The sequence below is a fragment of the Catharus ustulatus genome, chromosome 7, assembly GCF_009819885.2.
Source record: "Catharus ustulatus isolate bCatUst1 chromosome 7, bCatUst1.pri.v2, whole genome shotgun sequence".
Lineage (NCBI taxonomy): Eukaryota > Metazoa > Chordata > Aves > Passeriformes > Turdidae > Catharus > Catharus ustulatus.
The window spans coordinates 33,408,209-33,435,175 of record NC_046227.1 but is presented as its reverse complement, the minus strand read 5'-3'; the positions used below and the strand labels follow the sequence as shown (position 1 = coordinate 33,435,175).

At 39.5% G+C, this 26,967-nt stretch overlaps 1 protein-coding gene across 1 annotated transcript in view; it reads right to left on the bottom strand.

The window, feature by feature from the left end:
- The window catches only part of THSD7B (thrombospondin type 1 domain containing 7B), a 239,071-nt gene that overhangs the window by 164,397 nt on the left and 47,707 nt on the right, over positions 1-26,967 (bottom strand). Inside the window, exons 2-3 of the mRNA XM_033065271.2 lie at positions 19,252-19,345; positions 16,205-16,378 (exon numbers count right to left, since the gene is read on the bottom strand). Coding sequence (XP_032921162.1) covers positions 16,205-16,343 — 139 coding nt within the window. The 5' untranslated portion in view covers positions 16,344-16,378; positions 19,252-19,345. The remainder of the gene's footprint in view (positions 1-16,204; positions 16,379-19,251; positions 19,346-26,967) is intronic.

Sequence of the window (26,967 nt, the reverse complement as noted above, 5' to 3'; positions counted from 1 at the left end):
GAGGCTCCACACTGCCTGTGCTGCTGCCATGCATAAACTCACACGAGTTCTCTACCCAAACACATCAGCCCTGTCTGATCTGCCTTCAGTAGCTGCAAAATGCTGAGCGCTGATAAATGACAGCAAGTGGGGTTAAATCGTTCCAATTTTGAGCTGTCACACACACAAAGCTTTGGATGAGGCCAGACCAGTCTGCCAAACATATTCTGCCACAAAATCTTCTCAAATTAGGAAGAAAAGAAAGCAAACAACCTCTTTTATTTAGCTTTGGTTGTTCTCCTCCTCTCCTAAACTGTGAGCTATAAATTTCCCCAGAACAGAGCCCATTAACACAATTTCTAACAACCAGTAACACCACTGCTACCAGGCAGCTGTCACAACCATACCTGTTAAAGCTTTATAAACTGCTCACAGAAAAAAGCTGGAACAGTACCTGGGGTTTTCGTTTTACATCAGAAGAATACAAGACTGAAACATAATTATTATACTTAAAAAAATTACACAGGAGCTACCCAGAAGATATTTTATCTACAATCCCACCTGGTTTCCAACTGAAAGGAAATCATCCAGCTTTAAGAAAGAGACTCCAGGAAGGGTCACAATAAACTGAACCGGAGAAAATGAAGCTCTGAAAATTAAGCTTTAGAAGTTTGTAATCTTCCTCCACAAGAACAAACTTCATCCTTCCTTACTCCCATAATTTTAGTCTAAACAGCTGTGATAGTTGCAAAAACTCCTTTACCTACACCTGAAGCTATGCTCATTTTAAGAACATGCATTTCTCTGGGGATTTTATACATAAGTACCTAGAAATATACATATCACTTGGGTTGGTGGAGAAAACAGAAAACACTGTCAATATTTCATTTTAATATCACAAAACAAAATTCAGGGAGCTTTTCAGAAACTCAATTCTTGCTCTTCGAAAGGAAGAAACTTGGAAAAGGAATTTCAATTTCCAAAACTCCATTCTTATCCTCCTCATCACCTGCATATGGAACCATTTCATTTATGGTGTTATATGGGAAATTCTGCTACTCTCATTTCTAAGCAGAATCACTGAAATACTGATTAGCTGTAGGATTTTAAACTGAAAGTGTTTTAAACAAGATGGACTATATACAAGAGTAACCCAAAAGATTGGATTTTTTGGGGTTTTCCTATTTAATTTTTTTTGTCTTCTCCTCACATGAACCTCTCAGATCTCTTGGTGCTGTGTACAGTCCAGTTCAGCTCCTTTCTCACTGAGAATTAAGTTGGGCCAAGAGCACCTCAGATGTATGGTGCTAATGCAGAGAGGTTTTCACTGCTGTGCAGCAAATGGGAAGCAACGTTTGAATCTTCCTGACTCTTCTAATGTCACCCAGCAATACAGATAATGGCATGAAATGCACAGTCCTCGAGGTTGGCAGAACAGATGGAGCCTTAACCTTTACAGGAGACTCTGGTTACACAGCTTCTGCATCTTAAATAATTTATAGGATCTGATCATATGGGAGCTTCAGCTGTGGAAACAGACGATGCTGAAACAAGATCTGATCCAATCTGTTCCTCTGCCACTGTTCAAAACCTGGGAAAGGTGAACAGGTCACCCTGGAGCCCATGGCACCTGCAGGCATGGGATTTCCAGCCCCATACACTTGTTTATTCCTGTTTATTGCTATCAACAAAATCCAGCATCAGTTTGTGGTACACCACATTTGCTCTAGCTAATCAACTTTAATCCAATTTTGCTCTAAAACCAAGCAACTCTTCCTGAAATTACAGTTCAGGTGCATTGCAGGTGAAGATGCAAGTTAGGCAATCACTGCATGTTATCAAATATTTAAGCAAAAAATAGCAGCTTGCTCTTAAGGCAGAATATTTACAAATGGGTACAGTGGTTCTGTGGGATTGAAATGGTAAACAGGACCTCAGCTGTACACTGAGGAAACTTTAGCCTGAGAGCAGCATTTGTGCTGACCCCCAGGTAGGCAATGCTGGCAGGGACACTCAGGGGGCTGTGGACACAACTTAGAGCAGAGCAACCACATAAATGTGCACATTTTGCTTCCACAGAGCAACAGCAAAGACAGACAAGGGAGGAAGAAGCACAAGCACGTTACCCAGGTCAGAAACACACACCACAGCCCATTTTTAGCATGCCTTTTCAAACAGCTGGGGCAGTCTGAAGGCTCCCCAAAACCATTTAGGAGAAGCAGATTAAAGCAAACCAGCCCCAGTTCAGATGACTTTAAAATTCCAGGCTAGATTCTGGTTTATAAAAGCTGATTCACAAACAGACCAAATATTGCTGTTCTGGGATGCACAACAAAGAGTGGGGCAGATGGTCTGGGGTGGCAGCAGCTTCACTCATCTGATTTTAATCCATCACACAACCCTGTCAGAGCCTCAGTCACGTGTGTTTCACTTAACTCACTTGTTGGGTTCGCGCAAGGCATCCAGAAAAAGCTCACTGAACAAGATGTACAGCTCATATTTACTACCCAGCCCTGCCAGCATTCCTGCTTTTTTAAACAAGATTGGAGAAATAAATTTGCTTTTGGCTGCAAGAACCTCTGCCAGCTCTTCCATCCTAACTGTGTTTTAATCGGATCAGCCCTTAAACTTTTCAAAAAACAGTATTTAATGAAAACAAACAGATGTACAACTGCCGAACGTCACTGGGAGACTGTTAACATGTGTCATCACCGAGTTTTAATAGCAAAGCTAAAAAAAAAACAAAGATTGAGAGTTATGACAGGGAAATATGGTTGCTATAGAAGTCCAGCTTCCACAAGCCAACACTCCCAGCAGAGAGGGGTTCCGACACACAGCCTGAGCAGGTGCCTGTGCCAGAGCTGGGTGCACACTGCAGCCCCCCAAATCCCACAGCCCCCCAAATCCCACAGCCCCCCCAAATCCCACAGCCCCCCAAAATCCCACAGCTCCCCAAAATCCCACAGCCCCCCAAATCCCACTGCTCACCCCACAGCTGCTGCAGGGCAGCACTTCTCACACTGCTGATTCAACAGAAAATCCATCCAAATATAGGGGGAAATCTAGTTTCATTCATGTCAGGCTTCAAATCGACTGCTCCAGCTCCTCCTGAGCCCCTGAGGAGTGGAGATTTTGGGTGAAACCTGTGCCTAGGGAAGGAAACATCTCCCTGTGGCAGCAGTTCCATTCTGCAACCTCCTGCATAAATACACCCACCTGAACAGGTTCCAAGTCAGCTTCTCCAGAGGATAATTCCACTTGCAGCACACTCAGAAATATCCCCACACACATTATGATCCCTATTTCTAAGAAAAAAGCTGAATAAAATGGTTTCTCCCTTTACTTCCCAAAGGAAAGCAAAGCAAAGAGCCCGTCTAAACTTTCTTCCCTTTTCTTAATGAAACTTTTATTGATTTTTCATCCTTGTGAATCATTGCCTTGGAGCAACTTCTTTTAGCTGCAGGTTCTCACATTTAATTTGTATGTATGCTTAAGGGAAAGTTTATCAACAGAGTCTCCAGAAAGATACTAGGAGGGTTTTATGAAAAAGCTATGAAATTTTACATATGGCATTTACCAGCCTAGTTTAACAAAAAAAATCCCAGAATAATGCATGACATTAACAATCAGCAGATTCCTGTGACATCCTATGGCTCCTCCATGCAGCTGTCAGTACACAAAGTATACAGAAGTCAGGCTGAATAAATTTGTTCTGATAAAGAGTAAAAATAAAAAAACCCCAGCCATTCATTCAGATGTATGGATAATCCACATGTTAACAGCTACCCAAAGATAAGGAGAACAGAACACATGTGTGTTCACAGGATAACAGGGCAGTTTCTGGCACTAAAATGTGTGTTTGAGTTGGGCATAAAGAAACTGCTAGGATTTAGTGAATAAATAAATGAAAAATCCATCAGCAATACATTAACAGACAAGACAGCTTTGCCAATACCAAAGACATAAAAAAGAACAAATATCTGATAATTTATTCTTAAGCTAAAATTTTCCAGCTGCTTCAATTGCTATTTGCATGGGGAAAAAACCAACTAAAATGAGACCTTTTAGTTCTCATCCATGCAAAATACATTCATTTTACTGGTCTAGGGAGGAAACAAATTTATGGGCCAACAAGTGGCATCCAGGGTACAGTAATTCAAGTAACTATTACTCAAGTTTGTCTCTAAGGAAAGGAGGAATCCTTTTGCTTAAAAGTTAATCTTTTGCATTGTGACTAATATTGTCTAAATGGCACTGTCCACAAGTAAAGTACTGGATAGATTGGTTCCACAAGACCTGAAAATAAGGATCGTTCATGAAGTATCTAGGTTTCTGGGGGAAAAAAAAAAAAAAGGAAAACAAATCAGGACCTATAAAACTTTTAGAATAAAAGTTAAGAAGTTGAATAATTTGTTACTTTATCAGTCCAACACCTGTTATCTTTGAGAGGTGAAGCAAAAGGAAAGTTTGATGGAAATATTTTCCCCACTCTCTCATGTCCGTCTTTGCACTGAAGTGTCAGCTCACTGTCCTAATGATGATAACACAATTGTCCTTAACTACTTCCCAAATTACCTGATTAAGGAAGGGATTCAATAGTGTTTCCTAGGTAGTATCAATTAATAGCCACCAGCAGACATCCATAATGCAGCCTGCAGTGTGCTGCCCACACAGCTGGAGTGAAGTAGAGGAGGGGGAGAGGAACCACTGCTGGTCACAGGAATGACTCTGAGCAACAAACTGAGCCAGGCACACTCCTGGCTGGATTGTCCAAGGGAGAGAAGTCCTTGAGCTGCACAGAACAAGCCCAGGATGAAGCCAGATGAGATTACTTATGCAGGATGCTTATTCCACTGAAAGAAGCAAAAGGGGGATTTCATAAAGATAAACAGATCAAAAAAAATTATCTTTGTTGATCATGACAATTAGGTCTTCTATTCCAAAAAGGTTTAAGACCTGTAAAAAGTTAATGGGATAAGAAAAGGTTAGGGAAATTTTTTAACTCTCACTAAACAAGTCATACCAAAACACTGAGGATAGAAGAAAGAACATTTATAAAATCTTACATGAGGCAAACATGAAAAGGTTGCTCAGCTGCAAGATAACTGAGTAATGTAACCTTTCAAAGCAGCAACGAAAAGCGATTAGACCATCCCTTGGATTGAAAATGATTGATCATGCTGCTGCTATTGGAATTGAAGTTGACTATAATGCTTTTTATGTAATTGCTTTATTGAATGTAGCATAGCTTTATTTGGCAGTATGGTCAGAACACTGCAAGTTTCACCAGTTCTTTAGCTCCTGGTACACCACAGGCACACAGTTACAATACATTTATCCCAGTGACATTGGATTAAATGGCACACACTAAGGTTGCCTCCTGACCTTTCAGTTAAGGTCTGTGGGGAATCTTCTGGCTGCAGAATCATCTAGTTGATTTGAGCACCAGCAGCTTTCCATCCTCTGCATCTGTTTGCTGGTTTATTCCATAAACTATATAAAAAAAAAACCTTAAATCTGATTTGGGGCCCCGTGTGCTGTAATAATTAAATCATTCTGAAGACTTTGAAAGCTGGCTCATCCATTTAAGAGAAAAAAATCAATCAAGGACGAGTAAATCCCAGTGAAGAAGAAGAGTAAGTAAAACTTTCTTTTTTATATTGGAGCACATTGAAATATCTATGGGAAAAGCAGTGGGGGTGAGGAATTGTTTGACTTTAACCTTTGTTTTTATTTTAAAAAAACAGCTTCAAAATTTAAATGTAACTGCATAGAATTACCATTTCTCACCTGCTTTTCAATTTCTTTGATTTACTATCCCCTGGTCTCAGTCCCTGTTATTTGAAGAAAGTCCTGGCAAAGGTCAGCAGTCAATTAACCACCAATAAATACCCAACAGGAGAGTGACAATTTTGGGTTGCCTGAGCTCCTATTACTAAACCAAGCAACATGTTAGAAAGCTCATAACAAAAGGCATAAAGTACTTTGGAGTGTCCTGAACATAAATATAATGTTACCTTTAAAGCAGTAAGTATGAAAAATATCAAAGGAGGTATGTAATACCAAGTTTTATCATCTATTGCACACGTATATTGATTTAACCGAGACACGCTCACTTATCTACAAAGCAAAAAATTGGGTTTTAAGTACTGTACTCTGCCAGACCCTTAGGGCACAATAACATTACTGTCATCATTTACTCTGACTTCCCTGTCTCTCATTTGATCCATCCCCAGTCTTTTCAAACCATTGCCCCTCAGTTTCTATTTCTGCCACCTTGGCTGGATGGTAAGACTGTAATTATGCACAGGTTACATAAAACACAGGCAAAAATTAATGCATAAACACAGCACAGGCACTGACATCTAACCAACATATTTAACACTCAGACACACAGATAAAGTGTTGTGCAGGCAAGGATGTATTTGGCATGTTGGGATGGTTGTTTTGCACAATTTCTCATGTTTGAAATGGTTTGGGGACAATCCTAAAAGCAAGATCATCTTGGCATTTTGCATAGGAATGCAGAAGATAGAGGATTGATATTTCCTTGAGAGAAAAGTGGGATCAATAACAGAAGTTTGGATAAACCCTCATTATCAGATTCCTACAACTTCAAAACGAATCCAAGTGAGCCTCCTGTTAAATGCAGACACAACCTCCAATCTGCAGAATCACAAATTTCACACTAACAACGTTTTAAAATACATCTATATCAAAATACATCTATACAACAGCTATGAAATATTTAATGCCAACTGAAAAACAGATGTACTGAATTAGTTTAACTGAAAATACTAAAGTTTAAATAAGTTATTCTAGTGATATACCATATGCATTTAACACACAGAGCTGCAAACAATTCACTGAAATTCATTTCCACTTCTGCTTGGATACAGCATTATTTTATTAATGCAACCAAGAATATTAAGGCAATGTCAATAAAAACACAAGTGCTACCTTATAAGCACTATAGTTAATAACAGAACTTCCAGAAAGTTTCTGGTGTTTAATCACTAAAGCCTCCTTTTAATCCTTGTCTGTAAAAACTCTAATTCTGTATCCCATCCAGACAACTCCTTCAAAACTCTGCAGCTAATTCACATCTAAATTTATTGAATGCATAAGAAATTAAAACTATAGAAACAACTTTTTCTCTACCCAGTGTCTCCACTGTGAAGATCTTCAACAGAGAGAAGAAAAGTTATTTTGCTTAGAAGCAGTTGAGCAATATAAATGAAACTAATGGGTCAAAAGATGTTAAAGATGTCCTAAGTACTGAAGTTTTCCCTTCTGCAGCTTCAAACCTGTTAAAATTATGGTTATAAATGTCACCATGTAGAGAAGTAAAATGTGCCTCACATGTAGGTGGATATTATTACACCATTGAAATTTGAAGGTCTTTGGATCTCAGAGGTGACAGAATAAACTCCAAAAGACACCAAACATTGAAAAATTTCAGGTGGTAACACAATAAACACGAGATATCCCCTTATTTAACCACATGGGTGGCAGCCCAGTCATGTTTCATATTTCTGTTGACTTGTTCAATGGGTCAATAAAGTCTTGATAAAGACATTAAGATACCTACCTTGCACATTTAATTTTTAAGCATATTGAAAATATAATGCCTTAAATGTCAGAATATTTCAGAGTCATACAGCATGAACTATTCTTGCAAATGAAGCGTAGGAACACTTTTAAAGCTGCTGTTGACTAAGCCAGGGAATAGGAACCCTTCATTACCACTTAATTCTGTGCAGGGTATAAACACAACCCCGAGCTCGCTCGCAGTGACTTCAGTTGTGCTGGTGACATCAGGCCCTCCTCAAAGCCAAAAAATCTGACAGCACTGCTTTGCAAAGCCATGAAGAGCTTTTAAACAAATCCTGGGGAAATAATACAACAGCCAAGCAGCAAATAGATTGCTCGAGGTAGCTGAGGGAGGTTGCCTGGTGCTGTCCCCAGGATCAGCTGGGTACCACAGCACACACTCTCAGCAGCGTGGGCTCCACGTTGGAGGCGCTGGGGGCTGGCTCCTCTTTGAACATATGCCCTTTCAAGTGAAATTAATCACTCTCTTTATCACTCCTGCAGCATCTGGAGCCATAATCATTACCCAACTGCTGGGAAAGAAATGAAACCACTAATCGCACAGGGAGCAGGGCTTAGTGTTCAGAGCAGGAAAGTTTTTATTAAGTTCTCATTTGAAAAGTGATTTTTCATGGCTGGCCTTCCAGGACATGCCACACAAAAGCTGGATCTGCTTCACAAACTGTCTACAACTCACCCCTAGCATACAGAACCAATGTGTTTAGAACCACTACAATGAGGGTTTAACACGCTTTTCCAAACTTAGCTCCATAATCCTAAATCAACATTACACGCAAGTACCACACAGAGACACATTCAACCATGAGCTTTAAAAGGTCTCTGGAAGAAGGAAATTCTGCAAAGAGGTAGAGACCAGACAGTGCCTCTGGAATCACACACCACTCAGACTGGTCTCAGCCCAGGCAAACAGGAGCTCTGACATTCAAAACTCCTGCATTAAGTGGTCATTTCATCATATCTATTGAATGAATTGATTGAATTAAACTATGTCAAGACTATGGAAATAACCTGGATTACCATGAAATATCCCTTCTAATTTCTCTATTTTGTGTTCCTTCCTTTTGCCATTCAAATTTTTTGAAACCAAGAAAGAATGCAAATAAATTATTTTTTTCTTTTTAGAAAGAAAAGGAAAAAGAATAAAATGATGATGGCAGGGCTATTCTCAAAAAGAGCAGAAGAAGAAAAAACAATCTAGGGAATAAGGCTATCAGAGGGCAGACTTCCCAAACCTCATGAAAAGTCCCTGGAAAGAGCAGCATCACTTGCATACTGTGAACAACAATGTGTATTTTAGGGATTTCTAATACAATTTTCTGTTATTTTTCACCCACAATTGTGCTCTACAAAAGAGCTGAATGAGGAAGTGATTACCCTTATATACTGAAATCATTCCACTAAGTGGCGAAGTAAAATCCTTAAGATACACTTATTTTAAAAAAACCTGCAGGGCTCTGAACAAGGGCAGCAGAATAATTAAATCTGGTACTCCGTTAAAACAGGCTGAAAATGTGATCATCCATTTTTAATGCTCCGCCTATACATAACAACAGAAATCTTTCCAACAGCTGCATTCAATTAAAAAAATATTAACCCCAAGGAAAAACTACAAAAACACACCCATCTGTTTTTCTTGCCACTCACTGTGCTTCTTTTGTGACTGAAATATGTACAATACAATCCAACAAAGTTGAATGAAAAGTACCACAATTCCAATAATAAGCTATCTTTTTATTTTTTAAAATGAACTATTTAAAAGAAACCACTTTTGCAGATTTTCCCCTGTGACCCCCAGCACTGTTCCCATAGTAACCACTGAGGAAAGAAAAGGATAAGAAGCCTAACATACTTTTCCCAATACCAACAAAAAACAGAAAAAAGCACCTTATTCTCAAAAACTATTATTCTCAAGAAGGGAAGAGGGACATTAAAAGATCAGTGTGAATCTCCTGTGTAATCTAGTTTAAACCACCACCTACTGAACATCTGATGCTGGTTGACAAAGATGTTTGGTAAAGCAGGCAGCCTGACTGTAAAAGCACTGCTGAAATAGTTTTGCAAGCCCAACAATAACAAAATGACCATGCTGCAAGAGCTCCTCCCTGAAAGCAGCCAGCCCACAGCCAGGCTCAGCCCACAGCTCTGCCAAGGAACTCCTACTCCAAGCACACCAAGTGTTAATTCAGCCTTTATTTCAGGGTTATTTCAGTTCCTCCTCTGCTTGCCTTTTTAATTGGACTGCTACTCTGTGCTGCCTGTTCTGCTTGCTGCATGCTTTTCTAGGAAAATATAATAAGCCAAGAATTCCTTCTTTAAACAGTGGCACCAAGAACCTCCCTCTGCTGTCTACAGTTCCCCACAGGAAACCACAGCTAAAAAATCAAATTTTACAGACAAGGAAAAACAGCACCACTTTAAGTATTCCTGAATCTCTAACCAGCACCCCAAACTCCTCCAGGAGCTATTCCAAATCTCTGATGCTGGCTGGCACTCTCTGTGCCACTGGTCATTCAGCCACATCCCATACACTGGTGGGATAAGGACAGCACAGATGGATGTGCCATGGGCTGCCCTGGGATTTATCCAAACCTCAAGCACATGGAGGAAAGACCAGGCTGGAAAATGATGTGCCAGCATAAGAAAGCTTCTCCAGCTTTTCTGGGATTCTTCTGGTGTAGATTTGTCTTGGTCTCTGCCAAACTCTCCAATATTTCCTGGCTGAGGACACAAGGTCTCCACCAACTTTGAAATGTCTCACCCACCTAAACATGAATTGAACAAACCCTGCAAAGAGTTATAAAATAAGGCAACAGGTTCATCTCCACAATTCCAAGACAAGCTGGATTCAGCTGTTGAGAAAACAAGATCAGATGATGATACCAATATCAGAAGTGGAATAAGATGGGTGAAATGGAGCAGCAGAACCATCTGTAATAAAATTTTAAGATTCCTGGAACAGAAGGGTGGAAATGTGGATAGGAAATGGTAAGGAACAAATAAGAAAGAAAACAAAATATTTATCAATCTGAAACAGCTGCACTTCTGTCTGAGGAAATGTGAGATTAGCTTTGAGGCAACCCTTAAAGCTTCTCAAATATCAGTGACTAATATCAACCAGCAGATTAAATTTTGCTCCTAATAAAATTTTGCATAACAACCTCCTTTGAATCTTCAAAATTTTTTTAATGTTTTGTAGAAATAGAAGCATAATTTGTGCTGTCACATAAAGTATTATTTGTGAGTAATTATTTTAGACAAATTTAGAGCTAAAGTACTATTTTTTATTTAAATCACTTTTTAAATGTCTACATAATGAAACTATGCCAACACATTAAAAACTACACTGCTTCAAATGAAACTGTTCATTACAACATACTTTTTCAAAAATTCTTCTGAGATATTTTAAGCCAGACATTTCTAATTCAAATTAAATACAGTAAAATATCAGTAGATTAAATCTTAATTGAGATTTGATATAATTCTGAGGAGCAGTGCTAAGAAAAGATTTCATTTGACCAGCCAGTTCTAAGAAATAAGTTTACTCACAGAGGTCCAGAAACTTGGTATCCTCAATTCATAAATACATTAGCAGCAATGACCAAAAGAAGAATTACTTAAATTAAAGCATAGTCTGGCTCAGGAACAGAGGCATCAACTGATCAAGAATAAAGTTAAAGGTAAAAATAAGAAGATTTATCATTTTAGAACAAACTTTCATTATCAGGTTTATGGCAGTGTCCTGGTTAGTTTGAGAACAGAATTTAACAGGGTTTTTTTAAATTGCTTCTGCTGTTAATACTACAAGACTGCAATCTATAACCCAAGAGCATCACTTCTCCTCCAACCTCTTAGCATAGTGAAGATCCTTTGAATCATACAAAGCTGGATTAAATCAAGGCTAAATTTCCACTTGAAAAGTTCAGCATTTAAAGCTCCATCCACCAAGGCAGTATAAGAACAACCCAATATTAGAATATTTACCACACAATGAGAAGTTTGAAAGCATCAGTCAGACACATCATAAACCTTCCAAACACCACACAAAGATCACCAAAAAGCCATTTGTGCTTCATTCATGAGCTGTGGTCCTAACAAATAACGAAACCATTTCATTTAGGACAGATAATCACTCTTCATTTTGTCAAGCTTTCAGGAAAACTTCACTTGTTGCAGAGCTATTTTTGAGTCTCCCTTCAGCAGGTTTGAGCTCTGCTGTCCTTTGAAGACTTGGACTCCTTTTAACATTGGTCTACGTAGGTAAAAGCTTGTCTTTTTAAGACATAAGGTCAGAAGCACTTCCAAACCAGCACTTGACCTTCCTGGAATTACAATCTTGAGAAAGGGCATTTTGTGGTGGTATTATCAGAGAACAGAGAACAAAAGACCCTTTTTCATCATAGCCAGGGCTGGCTCACCCACACTCATGGGTGGTTCAAAGGTTCCTCCACATTAGAAGTTGTTCTCTGAAAAGTTCATTTTGTCCCTTTTCCATTATGGATTGTTTCTGAAGAACAACTAAAGATCAAACCCCATTTGCTAACCCTATTTTAAGGACGACTTTCAAACACAGGTAGGAACTCCAAATTAAAGTTTTTATATGCTCACCTTGGGCAGGAGTACTTACAGCTCGCACACCTGGCTCCCAAAAGCCCAGGAACTCCAGACGTTTAATGGGTTCTTCCTCAGGTAAAAATCTCTCAGCTGTGATCAGAATCATTACAAACCCATTTCCCAGTCTGATACCTCACTTTCAGTGCTCTTCCACTCAGATCAGGGAGCATGTCCCTGCTGGGCTAAATAGCCATCCTGATTCATTTTTTCTAGAGAAGGAAAACTCACTGGGACACAACATTTGGGTTTCTAACAGTCCCCTTCTTCCCTCCATAGTCGACAGAGGATTATTTCCATGATATACAACATTTTTAACACAATTAAAGAACCATTTTTCTAAAAATCAGGGAATTTTCATCTTAGAAAAAACGTTTTTATAATATTTTCCTCAATAAAAAATAAACCCACGTCATTGCTTTAGTTCTAAGAGTCTTTTATGAGCTATGTCTCATATCTTGCATTGTTTGGATTTTGCACATACCTGAGGTGCAGTTTATGGAGGAGCTGAAGACACCAGAAGAGAAGGGGAGTCAGAAACCTGTGCATGAGCTACAAAAAGATTATCTGGAAAGAGCCACTCTAGCACTTTGTAATTCTAATTATCAGCACCTTCCTGTAAAGCACCCAAAATATTTGCATGTATCTTACACTTAATTCTGATTTTGGAACTAAATTTTAGAGCTTCACCAAAAGAAAAACAACAACCAGAATTATGCTGTGGACTCATGTATGTGTCAATATTCTATATACAGTTTTAAAATCCTGAAAGGCCATCACTAAAACATAGGCATAATGGCATTGCAGAAATTCCAGGAACTCTTAGGACTACCCAAGTGTTGGAGAAAATTAACATGGTGAAATATGCAAATTGCTAATTGGCAACTGCATTAAATACTATTAATTTACAAGAATTTAGGTCCAATTAAATTTAGCAAGTGTGAGAAAATTATTCAGCTATTTGATGTTGCTGAGTAATTTAGCTGATATGATTATTGCTTTCATGTTTAGTGGCCACTAAATGAGTATCTGACAAGAAATGTCTGGAAACCAGAAGATACAGGGTACAGATATTAATTTATAACTTCTAGAAGCCAAAAGCTCAAAATAAATGGTTTTAGGACAGGCCACAAATAAGCAACATGCAAGTGACAGCCCTCTGAACAGCTGAAGGAAGAGTTTGTATAAAATACCTCAAACTGCCAAGTCCTCATGTTGTAGAATAACAGAGCCTAGGGTTTTTTTAGATGCAGAGATTTCATTTACTGTTGCTTTCCCCTAGACCAAGACCACCAAGCACAGCATGAAAATGTACAAGGCTTCATTAGACAGCGTCAAGGATCTAGATGAAAAAAAGTCTGTACTATAAACTCCAGCAATGAGATGATTTTTTCCTTTTACCCAGCCCCATCCATATTAAGGATGCCTCCCTGGATTTGTGCGTGCTAGGAAAATTTATTTCACTACATATAAATTCATTTTCATAAAGCCAGAGCTTTCAGTAGCATAATCTTATTTAATTATAAAGCATGACATTTCAATAAGAAGTTGAATTTCTCCCCAGCAGGTAAGTAACTTGCCATGCTTACCACACACAACTCAAGATTTAAAAACAGAACAGATCATCCCCTTTCCCATTATGGATTGCTCATTTCTCATCAGATTGCTTTATTAAGAAAAAGGACAACAGCTGCAAATTTTTCTTTCCATTGGAATGGATCTGCTCAGCTTTTATTTTGAAAGTTACTTAATTTTAAGTTCACAGTGCTGTTCTTAATATTCACTTTTTATTATTTTGTATTGGGCACAAAAGTCCTCAAACCATAGGATGATTTTTTTAACAAGTATTATACAAGCCACAGTTCTCAATAGGTCAAGATCTCCATGACCTACATCCCAGAGTTATTTTATTATTAATATCTTGCCACAAGGGTTATGTTAACCCTTCTGCCTCTCCAGATCCACCTATTCCATTTAAGTCACCACCCCTTTCTTCCCAAAACACTTTATTTAATCTTCTGAAAGACTCCCCTTTCTGATTAATCACACCTGAAAAACCTTTTCAGGTAAGGTATGGAAATGCTTACAAAACCAAGCCACACATGCCACCCTGACAGCAGACTGCCATTTACTGCCCATTGAGTTATTTCTTAGGACAACTGCAAAAACACAGGATTCAGGATTAAGAAATGCTAATGCTTCACCACTACTGAAGAAGAAGTAGGGGCTTCACAAATTATACTTAGTTTCTCAGCAAAACAAAATGTTTTGGGTGAACATACTATTCATTTCAACCTGGAACTAAACATTTGGGGCTTAGATGTAACTTTTATCTAACTTTCAACAAAATACTTCAATGGGGAAAGAAAAAGGGACGGGGGTAATATTTACAAATATTGGAGAAAAATCTTTTTTCCTCAATCAGGACAATACATTTAGCTGAAACAAGGTATTTTCATTTGGAAAACATATCAGTCAAAGTTGTTTTCTACCTCATGTCACTCCATAAGCAGCCAAAATACATCAAAATACTCTCAGGACTTAAAGTTTTTAAGATGACTCTCAAGAGCTCAGGTATTTTTAATCCACTGTGGGAGTCACAAGAACTGACAATTTTCTTGTGCATCTGGAAGAGGAACCTTTACAACAAGCCCATTGTGAGACTTTCAGAGCATGGTGCCCACACAAACCTGGGCACCACATTTTCTTAGTTTTAATTACATCTGCCCCAGATGCTTTGAAGCATTGAAAGCTCTTTATTTTCAGCTGGAATCATCAAGACAAATTAAAGTTTTATGATTTCCAATGCGCAGCCCTGAAGACTGACAGTACAACACACTGTGGAACTGAAGAGAAGACAGCACTGAAGGCTCTAATTTGTCTTAAGAAAACAACTCTACCTTTCAAAGCTTGTTCAAAAATCATGTAAATAACAGTGAATTGGAGAAAAGAGAGTCATTGTTTATTTCCTCCTCACTTCACATGCTAGACAGTGTAAAGAAAAAGCCTTTAGCAATACAGTATCATGCTTTACTTTACCAGCCCTTCCCCAGCTCCCCAGACCAGGAGCCAGGCAAGAAGTTTGTGTTGATTCTATTAGAAGGACAGGAGCTATCCCAGAGAAATTGTTTCATTATTCCACTAATTCAGTCTATTACCTTCTACAGAAATGTAATTAAAAAACAAATAACCAAAATACCAAAGAACCTCTCAAAAAAAAAAAAAAAGAAAGAAAAGGAGAAAAATTATTTTTCCATCACATTTATTTGCTCAGTCACAAAAGGCCAAACCTCAAAGGGATCCTGGGCAATGAAACCCCTGGTTCAGTTGGGTATTTTTGATTAAGCACTTTAAGTAAACATTTCCCAAATCTGCCAATCTTTCCATTTCATTGAACATTCTCTGATGTTGTGTGCTGTGCTACAAAACAAGCACCCAATGCACCATGTTTGGTTCTGTGCAGCTGCACCACCCATCTGCCACCCACCCACTCCAGCACCAGGAGCTGTGCTGCTCCCAAAGCACCTTCACAGGTTTCCACACCTTGTGCTTTGAACATTCAACCACTGCATGTATCCAACCTGACTGAGGGACTGAAACAATTCCCTAAATGTACCAATGGAATTATAAACAGATAGACCAAGAGCATGGACTTCTGACTCAGTTCATCCTGAGAGATGCTGGTGCGCCCTTCCATACAAAAATTAAGAGAAAATTATTAAATATTTCAAAGAAAGCAACACTAGGATGATAACCCAGTAAAAATACTTTTAGATGGAAAAGCATTAAGGACTCCAGAATTATGCTCTGGGTGCATGTAGATTACTAATGTCAAACACAGATTAACCCCTTCTATTTTTCAGAATTAAAAAAATTAGAATACAAGACATTATCAGACTTTTAAAATTTATCATTGAACTAGAACATAATGGAGAAAGAACAATCATGCCATCCTTTAACACAGCAAATATCTAGTAGAGAGGCTAACTCAACTTTTTCCTACCTGTTTTCCAGACAAACTGGTGACCTCTCCTGGCTTCCAGATCAGCTGTTTGCAACATTAAGAAAACAAACAAAAGGAAGGGCTTCCCCAGGCTCTGCCATGCCCAATGAGGAGAAACCCAGTTCTGTTGTAGAAGCATAATTCAGATAATTCAGTCTCTTGTATTCTTTGGTCCTAGAATTAACAAAAAAAAGAAAAAAAAAAAAAGAAAAAAGAGAAGGTTTGTTAAAATATTTAAGCCACAAAGGCAACAGGCTCAGCCTGAGGATAACCTGGTGGCCACTGAGGGTTCACCAGTCCCTGTGTGCCAGATTTGATGAGGACAAGTCTGTTACAGATGCTTCACTCAGAGAGGGAGGAAAGCATAGGAGGAGGGGAAGAGAGAGAGGAAGGGCCAGCTCCCAGAGGACTGCAGTCCCATCCTACAAATCCACTGTAAATGCTTTTAGCAGGCTCTTAGAAGACATCTGCCAGTGCCAATAAATGGCAAGGGATCCAGTGGCAGTGTGTGGTGTGTCCCTTCTTTTGTCTCTCCAGTTTTAGCAGGACTGTTATCTTGATACAGGCAGATTAAACCAAAGTGAGAATGGATTCCATGTACAAAATTCAGCTCCATATCCAGACCCCAGCCCCTACATTTAAGACCCAGGCCTGGAAGTTTTTTAGCTCCAAACCCTGTGTAAACATGGGATACACAAGAGCAAACCAGAAATGCAGCAGGAAAAGCAGGGAAAGAGAGGTTGCTTATTAGAACAGGATGGACCAGCTTGAAAGGGAAAACCAGACACCAGACAGGCATTTCAATGGAATTTGGGACACTCATACAATCCCTTTGGATCTCTGAGCTCCAGGTCAGCAACAAGTTACTCCAGAGAGGTCTCTACGACTAAGAGATTTTAATTAAGCTCCCCAACACTTCAGACAAATACCAGAGGCACACTGTGAATGAGACAGAAGTGGATCAAATCCTGCTGCTACAGCAGTTTTTGACCACACAGTTCATTAAAATAATCACTGAGTGGTGCTGGAAGCAAGGAGGAATGTTTCCGTGGGTCTTCCATACAGATCAGGAGACCAACTCCTAAATGCCAGCTTCAGCAAACACTCACATTGTTTATACACTACAGAAAAGCTCCAAACAGCAGAGCTTAAAAAACTCATACAACAAAATTCCAATTCAGTCTAGCAATTCCAATCTTTGTGTCTCTCATTCCACAAGACGACCAACTAGACACTTAGGCAGATTTTACATGAGTTTCAAGGTATTTTGAATTCATCCATATTCAGGTGGAAACAAGTTAGAAATCTCAAAAAACATTCATAGTACTTCCATATCAAACAAGTTTCTGATGTAAATTTACATATTAATTTTTCTGATGCAACAGCTTTTGTATTTATACCATGTATTTACATCATGCTTAAATTTTCCACATAGTTCTACTTATTAGTGATTAATCCTACTTTTATAGGTAAAAATGTCACATCCATACTTGCATAAGGATGGAGATAACACCTGCCTTCCAGATTTGTCTTCATGGGCATAATCTTGGTGATTTTCATTAAAATTATCAGATATTAGAAGTTCAGTCCAGAAAATTCTATTACATTCCTAACCTTATGAAAAGCAACATTGTCATAGCACATAATACACAGCATTGTTCTTGATAAGAAACTGAAGATAAATTTGGACATTGTACACACTGAATACACAGTAGAGCTTTTAATTCCACGCTGTATTCAAATTACTTTGAAACAGTTTCTATCATGATAAATTCATGCAATTACATTTAATCAGATATTGACTGACTACAGTGGGAGACACAATGTAGTATCTGTTATCTGGTTTCACTCATTCTTGCGTTTCAGATGGACAGCATCTCATGTACAACCTAAAATCCCATCAGCCAAACACAGTAATGTGGGCAAGGAACCACATTCATGCTTTGCTCATGTCTTCTGGGTTAATTTTATTCAGAGTTCACATTTACAGTAATTTCACGTCTATAAGCCGCACATCCGGCTATCGGCAACTGTCTTGGGTTACAATACAGAGTGTGATAAAAGGTATCTGTTCTATCACCATCTGTTGAGGGTGGGGACAGTGATCCTTATCTCCGTGTGAGATATTCTGCTAATGGGCCATCCATTGAAACCAGGCAGGGCATTGTTCTTTATCTTTTCACAACCCACCCTTCCTCCAGCCAGTCATTTTCTGCTCATGGCCATTGAGTCCCACTGTGGGACTGATAAAATTACTGCATCCCATTGGGAGTTGCTCCAGCCAGGGGGAAGAGCCCAACATTTCTCTACCAAGATAAAAACAGAGGTTTTGGGACACTAAGGGAGCCCCTTTCTCCACTGGACTCCAGAGGAAAACCGGATTTCTCCACATCACCACTGGAGCTCCGGAGGGAAACTGCACCTTGTACAGGAGCACTGCTCCAACTGAGCCACATCTGTCACTGCAGGAGGATGCAGCCACCATGGAATGGGACTGCTGCCAATACCCTGCCTGATGGGGTGTCAGGTTGTACTCTGACTTTGTCAGGGTTTGGAGTTTGTTTCTTTGTAGTACTGTATTTCTATTTTAATTTCCCTAGAAATGAACTGTTATTCCTAATTCCCATATCTTTGCCTGAAAGCCCCTCGATTTTAAAATAATAATTTGGAGGGAGGGGGTTTCCATTCTCCATTTCAAAGAGAAGTTCCTGCCTTTCTCAGCAGACACCTGTCCTCCAAACTAAAACAGCAACTTTTCGTTCTTGGTCCATATATAAGCCACACCTGATTATAAGCCGCACTTTGGGTTCAGACCAAAATTTTAGTCAAAATGGTGCGGCTTATAATCGTGAATTCAGCCCACCAAGTCCCAACACCAAGCAATGTAACACAGACCACAAGCAGCCTCATAGGAAGCACACAAGCTCAGGAATCTTGGAGCATCATTGAGAAAGGCAATGCAGCAGGGGAGTCCTGGTGTGTGGGGAAGAAGGGCCCTCAGAAATGCTGCCATTGAGCACTTTTTGCCCATCAGGATGGCTGCTCACCTCACACAGAAGAGCTGAGGAGGAGCGACTCGCCCAGTGCCTTCAGCATCGCAGTCACCGTCTATGACGGTCGGAAAACGGAGTCACCGACTTTCTGTCAAGGGAAGCAGAAGGAATTAGTGACACTGCTCCAACACCAGCTTTGTACAAAACCACAAAACCAGGAAAGAAATTCTTGGGATGCTCAGATTTCAGCATTGGAGGGGAGCCACATGCCCAGCCCTGCGCAGACAGCACTCACTGCACTTGCAGGGCAGCTCTCCAGGGCTGGAAAATGCCATGAAAACAACACAACCCAAACAGGCAGGGGCGTGAAATGGGCAAATCCACGGAAACCTCAGAAAACAGCTGATAAAGATGCTGAGATTTTTAATGAAGCACCAGTAGTGCTCATGAGTTGCTTTCTCAATGCACTGCCTTCATCTCAGCATTCAAAGGGTCAGCACACAGCAGCACGTCCCTGGGAGAAGCAGCCTCCTGCCCAAAACAAGGAGTTTCACGTACGTTCATTCTTTGGGCAGGACTACAAAGATACCTGGCTGCTGCTCCCCATGGAGCAAGAACAGAGATTACATTAAGTCAGAAAAAACAGAAATAAATTAGACACCATGACATTGATTCTAATCTCCTCCACCCCAGCAGTGCTCAATAGATTCCACTGATTTACACCCCAGCAAAGCACAATAAAAATGTGTCTGTGTATCTAGGTTTGTGTAACACAGTTTGGAATGGTAGCTGCTCTGTCCTGATATGATAAAAAATTATTGCACAGGCAACATATGCTATCTACAGAAACATGAATAAATTATATTTTGAAGGCCACCAACACTTCACATCAAATTTAGTTACATGATATCTCAGCTCCCAAATGTGTCAGCATGGCTAGCTGTAAACTGCCAAACACAGAGAAAAAAGGAGAAAAAAATGAGATTGATATTTAAAAAATTGATTTAATCGAGACTAGTCATTAAATTCATGGAATTGTTTAAATATCATAAAAACATAAAATGGTTTGGGTTGGAAAGGACCTTAAAGCTCATCTCATTGCAACACCCTGCCATGGGCAGGGACACCTTCCACTATCTCAGGCTGCTCCAAGTTCCATCCAACCTGGCCTTGGACACTTCCAGGGATGGGCAGTCACAGCTCTGGGAAATCTGTGCCAGGGCCTTACCACCTTCACATTAATATACTATTTCCTAAATGTGTTCAAGGTATGTGTTTTCGTCCAAAAAATATTTTGCTCCTCCAAAATTATCTGGATTTATTCAATATCCTTTATAATCCAGGCCTAGATTATAAATAGTTTGCACTAATGGATTCTCTTGAAATTAAATAATGAAGTGTTGTTTCAATATCTGGAGGATTAGTTATAAGCATCCTTGTCATTTTGTTAGGTTTGTGTGGAATCTTGTTTGGAAAAACAAGGCTATCATGCCTTAGCTGGAATGGCTGGGAATATGCAGGCAGTCTTGAAAAAGACATGTGCCAGTTTTTTAATGATCATAACAATGCATTTACATTTTCTAATCCACTGCTAATTCTCTTAATGACAGGATTGAATAAAACTAGTTTTTAAAAGCAAACTTATTTTAGAAACCTGCAATTGTGCTGAAAGCATGGCATTCCAGTGACAAAATATTAGAAATAAGTAAAGGTGTGTACAGCTGACAAGTATCTCATTTCTGAAGTGATCAAAATTTAATTTAATTTTTTGACCTCAATGGAATATCCAACAGCCAAATTCCAGTCTAATCCCTGCTCAGCTAGGGAGGGGTAAAAGCCTCTGGGAAACTTTTACCGTTTTCCAGCCACTGCTGAGCAGTCAAAGACAGGTTCTTCCAAGTGACAGGCACTGTACCAGTCCAAGACACTTCAGAGTCCTCAAAATCACCCAACACTGAAAAATAAAAGACTGATGGACCAAATTTGACTCTCCACTCTCACATAACGCACTGTTAAAGAAGAGACCAGCCGCTCTTTCTCCAGATTTCCATGGGACAAGGGGCTTCTCCAGTCCTCCTGCTCCATTTCTGTGGTTTAGGCAAGCTCAGCCTGGCTCTGCTCCAGCATGGATTTACAACATATTTTATACTGAATTCAGAAAAAGATCAGTTTAAACTGATCCAGGCCTGAGACATGATTCCAGCCTTGTCACACATCAGTTCAATTCCCCCTGACTTCACTGGGAGTTGTGACCTTTCCCATCATGGTAAACCTGACCTACTTCTTGTTGTGAGATGGGAATGCTGACAAGGACACCTGGGGTAGCTCTCCCAACTGAAAACACATGATGCAATTAGAATAATCCCAAATACTTTGAAAAGCAACAACAAATAAGAAGAGCCAATGCAGATGATATGTGTGGGTATAAATCATTTGGCAGGTGTCTAGTACATCATTAATCATGAATAAATTTTCTTAATACAAATGTAAGCAGCAACTGTGCAATCATTTGCCTATTATCACACAAACCTATTTTGTGTGATATTCCAAGATAATCTGGATGTTTATATCATACTCTTTATCCTCAGATAAAGTCTGCCTTGCCTGCTCAGAAAGCTGTTATCCAAAAAGCTAATTCTATTCTGTTCTAAAGCAGCAGAATGCCTGGCTTGTAGCAGCAAAGGCTGATCAGCACAGACAAGAAGTGCTGACCATCTCTGGAGAGATTTAAAGAAAAACACTAATTCTAGTGTTACAGGCATGGAGTTTAACAAAATAGAAGTGTTTGGAAAATCACATATGTCAAACTAGGAACAGGCATTCAAATGTAAGTACCTATGTGCCCAGTCTTTGATTTAATGATGAACACAGTTACACTAAACTTCCCTTACACTTCCATATCTAAAACAAACCCTACATATTTTCCCCTTTACACATTGCAAGGGAAACATCTTCTGGTTAAAGCAGAGGCACCCAAAGTTCTCTCCACTTCCAACTCTGTCAGAAACTTCCTGTATAAAAAGTCACCTAAGGTCACGCTCCAACACTAATACTCAATTCTGCAAGTGCTCCCCGTGCTTTCAGCAGAGTGACTTTGCATATATGAGAATGGTAGCTTGATTTTCTATACCTCTATTGCCTCACCTCCAAACCTTAACTGAGAATATTTGCTCTTCTTCCAGGAGCATTTGAGAAAATCCTGGTTAAAAACATACAGAGCAAATGAGTGAGATTTATACATCAGGCTGACAACTGCCTGACAGCACTTTTGTCCTAAGTGGTCACTTATTGGGAATGCAAATATAAATCTCCACAGCTCTTTGGTAATTTGCTACAATAACTGTAAGGGTAAATAATGCCTGAAAAAGTATTTGTTGTTCACACATCTTCATAGAGAAAATAATTCCAAACAATGAGCAGACAGTCTCAACCAGCCTCCTTTGAGTGGGAAAAAGCCTGGACAACCTTCAAAACAGCAAAGCTTGACAGAAATTTCATTGTCCATCTTCAGATATAAACTTCAACAATCTTCCTCAGCACTCCATTGCTGGACTGCTCAGTAAGTCATCACTATCATCACTAGTTATATTTGAAAGTTTGGGTATTTTGGAGCTGTCTGTAGTCAAAACAGTAAGAATATATTAATTATTATTTTTTATTCTTCTATTCAACTGCATCCAATTCTAGTTCCAAAGCTATAGAAGATCCTGGAAATTATAAGCAAGCCTATGAAGTTACTGTACTGCCAATTAATTGCTTCTTAACTTACATCGACTTGTTTGGGGTAAAAAACACGAATGCTAAGTTTTCCTGCTTCAGTCTCTGTACATCCTAAAAATGTAACAAAAGCAGGTTTGAATTTAGAAGCTTAATTATAAACTTAGCTAAGTGGATTATAATGAAAGATGTTCCAGCAAGGGAGCTCAGACTGATGCATTATGACTACATTAAAGAAAACACCAGAGAATAGACTTTCCATCAGTAGAATGACTTTAATTACAACAGTGCTGGAGCAGAACTGTTCTGTTAAACAATGCTGCTCTTACTTCTCCTTCACTCTGAGTACTTCCAATAGACTCCACGGGAACACACTTGACTTTCAAGAATATAAAGTGAATGGGGTTTGCAGACTCTTCCCAAGAACCTGGTTCAGGAGATCAGTTAAATACAGCTGAAGCAAAACTTGCTTCACTGGCACACAAACGTGAGTGATTTACACCCCCAGAAGGGCAGGAGACTTCCAAGCCAAGGGTTCAGGAGTCCCCAGCTGTTCATGACACAGCCACCTCTATTCCCCACTGAGAGCAGAAGAAATGATGCTCAACAACCAAGAGCTCCCCAGTATCTCCCTCCACAAACTGCACTCAGTGTGACCCAAAAGTGAAATCCAAGCCCTGCACTTCTCAATGGGATTTAAGAGCCACGGACCTTTTGGTGATTTTGGTGTCGTATTTTAGCACTCAAAGTAGGGTAATTTACCTTCACAAATGTTCTTCAAGCCATTATCATACCCCTTGCAGCAGGAACAAGTACAGAGCAATTAAGATCAAAATGCTCAAGATTGTCAATAGGCTTCTCTGGTGAACTCAGGCATTGATTTTTTCTGAGCAGCAGAACACAGAAAGTGTCCAACAACTTTTAAGTAACCTTTTCAGGCTGCTCCTGCACTTTTATATATATATATAATTAAATACAAACAAAAAGGCTGTAAAAACTCAAACCAAGCAGCTCATCAACACACCAACAGTCACCTTAGAAACTCAGCAAGTCCCATTTTTGGGGGGATAAATAATTTTGGGGGGTTATTTTATCTAGGTTATGTATACAACCATTATACATTACAGCTGAATGCCTCATGCCAGGCTTCTCAGCCAGCACAGCAGAACACAGCCTGGAATAAGCTCAGTGATTTCTTCACATTATAGCACATCCTTTCTGTAACAACAAAACTTTATAGCTTTGAGGGACAAAAAAGTTTCTTTTTGTTTATTTTTCAATGGATAGAGAAAAGTTTGAGTCTATTATCAATACACTGCTCTGTAGCTTTTATCATTGGCAATGGATGAACTGAAGGTCCTTTGAAACTCAGCTGTATCTAAGAATTGCTGTCACAGTTGCACAGATCTTGGATTACTGTTAAATTGCAATTAAACAAAGGCAAAGGGAGCTGGCACTACTTCCAACACCATTTCAGTAACTGCTATTGCAAGTTTTTGTTCAAAGAGGATTACTCTCACTTCACTGGCAAAGCATTGCATATAATGCACATTCAGCAGTATAATACCATTTGAAAACTAGTATTTGAAATTATTTTCCTTTAAAAGGCAAACCTGGAAATCAAACTCAGTAGAGAGCCATGTCCCTACTTTAGCAGCAGGACCATTCACATGGAAAACAACAGAAAGGTTCAAAGTCACCAATTACAAGGCAGTAGAGTTTCAAAAAAAGAATAAACAACCTCATAACCTCTGCTGCTGGAACAATGGCAGATTTCCTGAGCATTCCCATTAAAGTGCTTTCAGTTCAGAAATTAAATTGCTTTACTGCAGTGATTTTCTTCTGCATTCTGATATTACTTTATATTATTTGACATTAGTACAGAATCACAGGCTGTAGGTCAGGGGTTTTTTCTCTCCTCACTGGAATATGGCCACCACGTAGAGTTTATCAATCTTAAACACAAGGTCAGAATAATACAATCAAGTACCACCAGGCATATGAGCTCAGCAAAGACTTGGGCTCTGCTTAGCAGGGAAGGACCATCTGCTTCCCTGCCACAGGACTGGCAGAGCTGAAACTTATCTCCAATTTAAATTGGTATATTCTACACTTCCACACATCAACCAGAGCAACTGGGTGCACACACTCAAACCCCTGACCAAAGAAACAACTGCAAATAGGCAGGAAAATCTTACCATTTTAGCCTGTTAATCAGTTCTGGGGAGAGTATGTGGGTTTCAGTTTTGAACCTCTAAACACTGGTGGCCTCAGCTAAAATAGTGAGCCAAACATGCAGAAGCCACCTTCAGTACTTCTGAAATGTATAATTTTCCTTCTGCTGTAACACACACACTAAGAATTATTTCTTTTCCACAAGATCTGTGCCTGTATTTGTAGGTAGTCATTATAATTTTTCCATTTGCCCTACCTAGCTGTAGCCCATACCCAAATGAGCTAATAAGAAGAGACACACACAAACACACATCCACAAGATAGATCCCATTTCAAGAAACTCATTTCCAAAGTGCTGAAATAAACGTTTATTCCCATGCATCCTCTGCCATCAGCAGTTTATTTCAGTGCACCAAAGAAAAAACTTGTAGGAAAGGAGAAAATAAAGAGCACAATGCATGGCAAACACTGAGGCACTCCAGGAACACACAGGCTCTACAGAGTTCATCAAGACCTGACAATGTACCTCTTCATTTCCTATCAAACATCATCCATGAAGTCTTGTGAGGAAGTCTCCTATAACCAAGGCTTCATCATTCATAAATCAGGTCCCATGTCAGAATATGTATTTTAAATAATTATAGCTGGATTTGTTAAAATAAATTAATTAAAAAATATTTTTTGATTCCTTAATACTGATTTGTTGATTTTCCTTCTGTTTACTTTCCAACATTGGTGCCAACTGGCCCAGGTAGACAGTATAACAAAAGGGTTAAGAAAAAGCTATATTGCTTAAATAAAAATATAAAGATACAGTGAAGGCTAAAAACACATGGAAAAAAAAACAAATATTGGTATAAAGATCCTCTAAAAATTGCTTCCTGAGCACACACACAGATGCCAATGTGCACACACTACTTCAAATTCACTTTTACTGATTGCCTCACAGACTTCAAGACACCAAGAGCAACACAGTGCAGTGGTGTAAGGCTTGTACTCAAAAGCAGCATCTGCCTTTTAGCTGGAATTCATTTTCAGAAATGCAGAAGCTGCTCCTTTTACCAATCTGCCTCACACTGCCCCAGCAGGGACTCCAGGGAAGGTCTCCAAACCTCCCTTCCCTGCCATGGCAGTGTCCAGCAATAAGCTGCCTCTCCAGAAGACACACCCAGCAGCCAAGTGCCACCCCAGCACATGCCATCACCTCCCCCAGACAGGGAAGAACACCAGGCAAGTGCTCCAGCTCAGCACCTGCCCTGGGATGTGTGCCCAAAACTCAGGCATTCTCTTGGCAAGAGCTGCAGAACCAGGTGTAAAAATGTGGTTCTTCCTATGGAAACCCATTCATAATACCTGCACATCTATTTGAAACTGAACTTGCTTTCAGGATTAACTATACATGACAGCAACAAAAACTCCAAATTGCCATACAGGCAGTTGGAAAGAATGACACTACCTTTTAAAGCAGTTGGAGCAACCAGCTGAGTAAAATCACAGTTCTAGTCAGGAATTCTGTGCTTCTGCTACCTTTCCCATTCCCATTGCTTTTCCCCTGTTGCTGGCCATAGCCCCTCACTGTATTTTATCATGTAAGAAAGTCTAATCTCTTTAGGGTGAAAAATATATTTGCCCTGAACACAATATAATATGATATGCCCAGGGGGCCCTGGCACTGTCGCAGTCTTGATACAAAAAAATAATCATAATTGTATGAACTGCTAAAAGACCTCATTGTGACATTGTTTAAGCAAGGTCAATTGCCTGTGCAGGTTGTTCTTACAGGAGTTCACGTTACATCACTGGTCCCATCATCCTGACCTTCCCTGCTGTCATCCCCATCACAGTTCAATTAACAGAGGAGTCCTGCAGTGGCTTGAT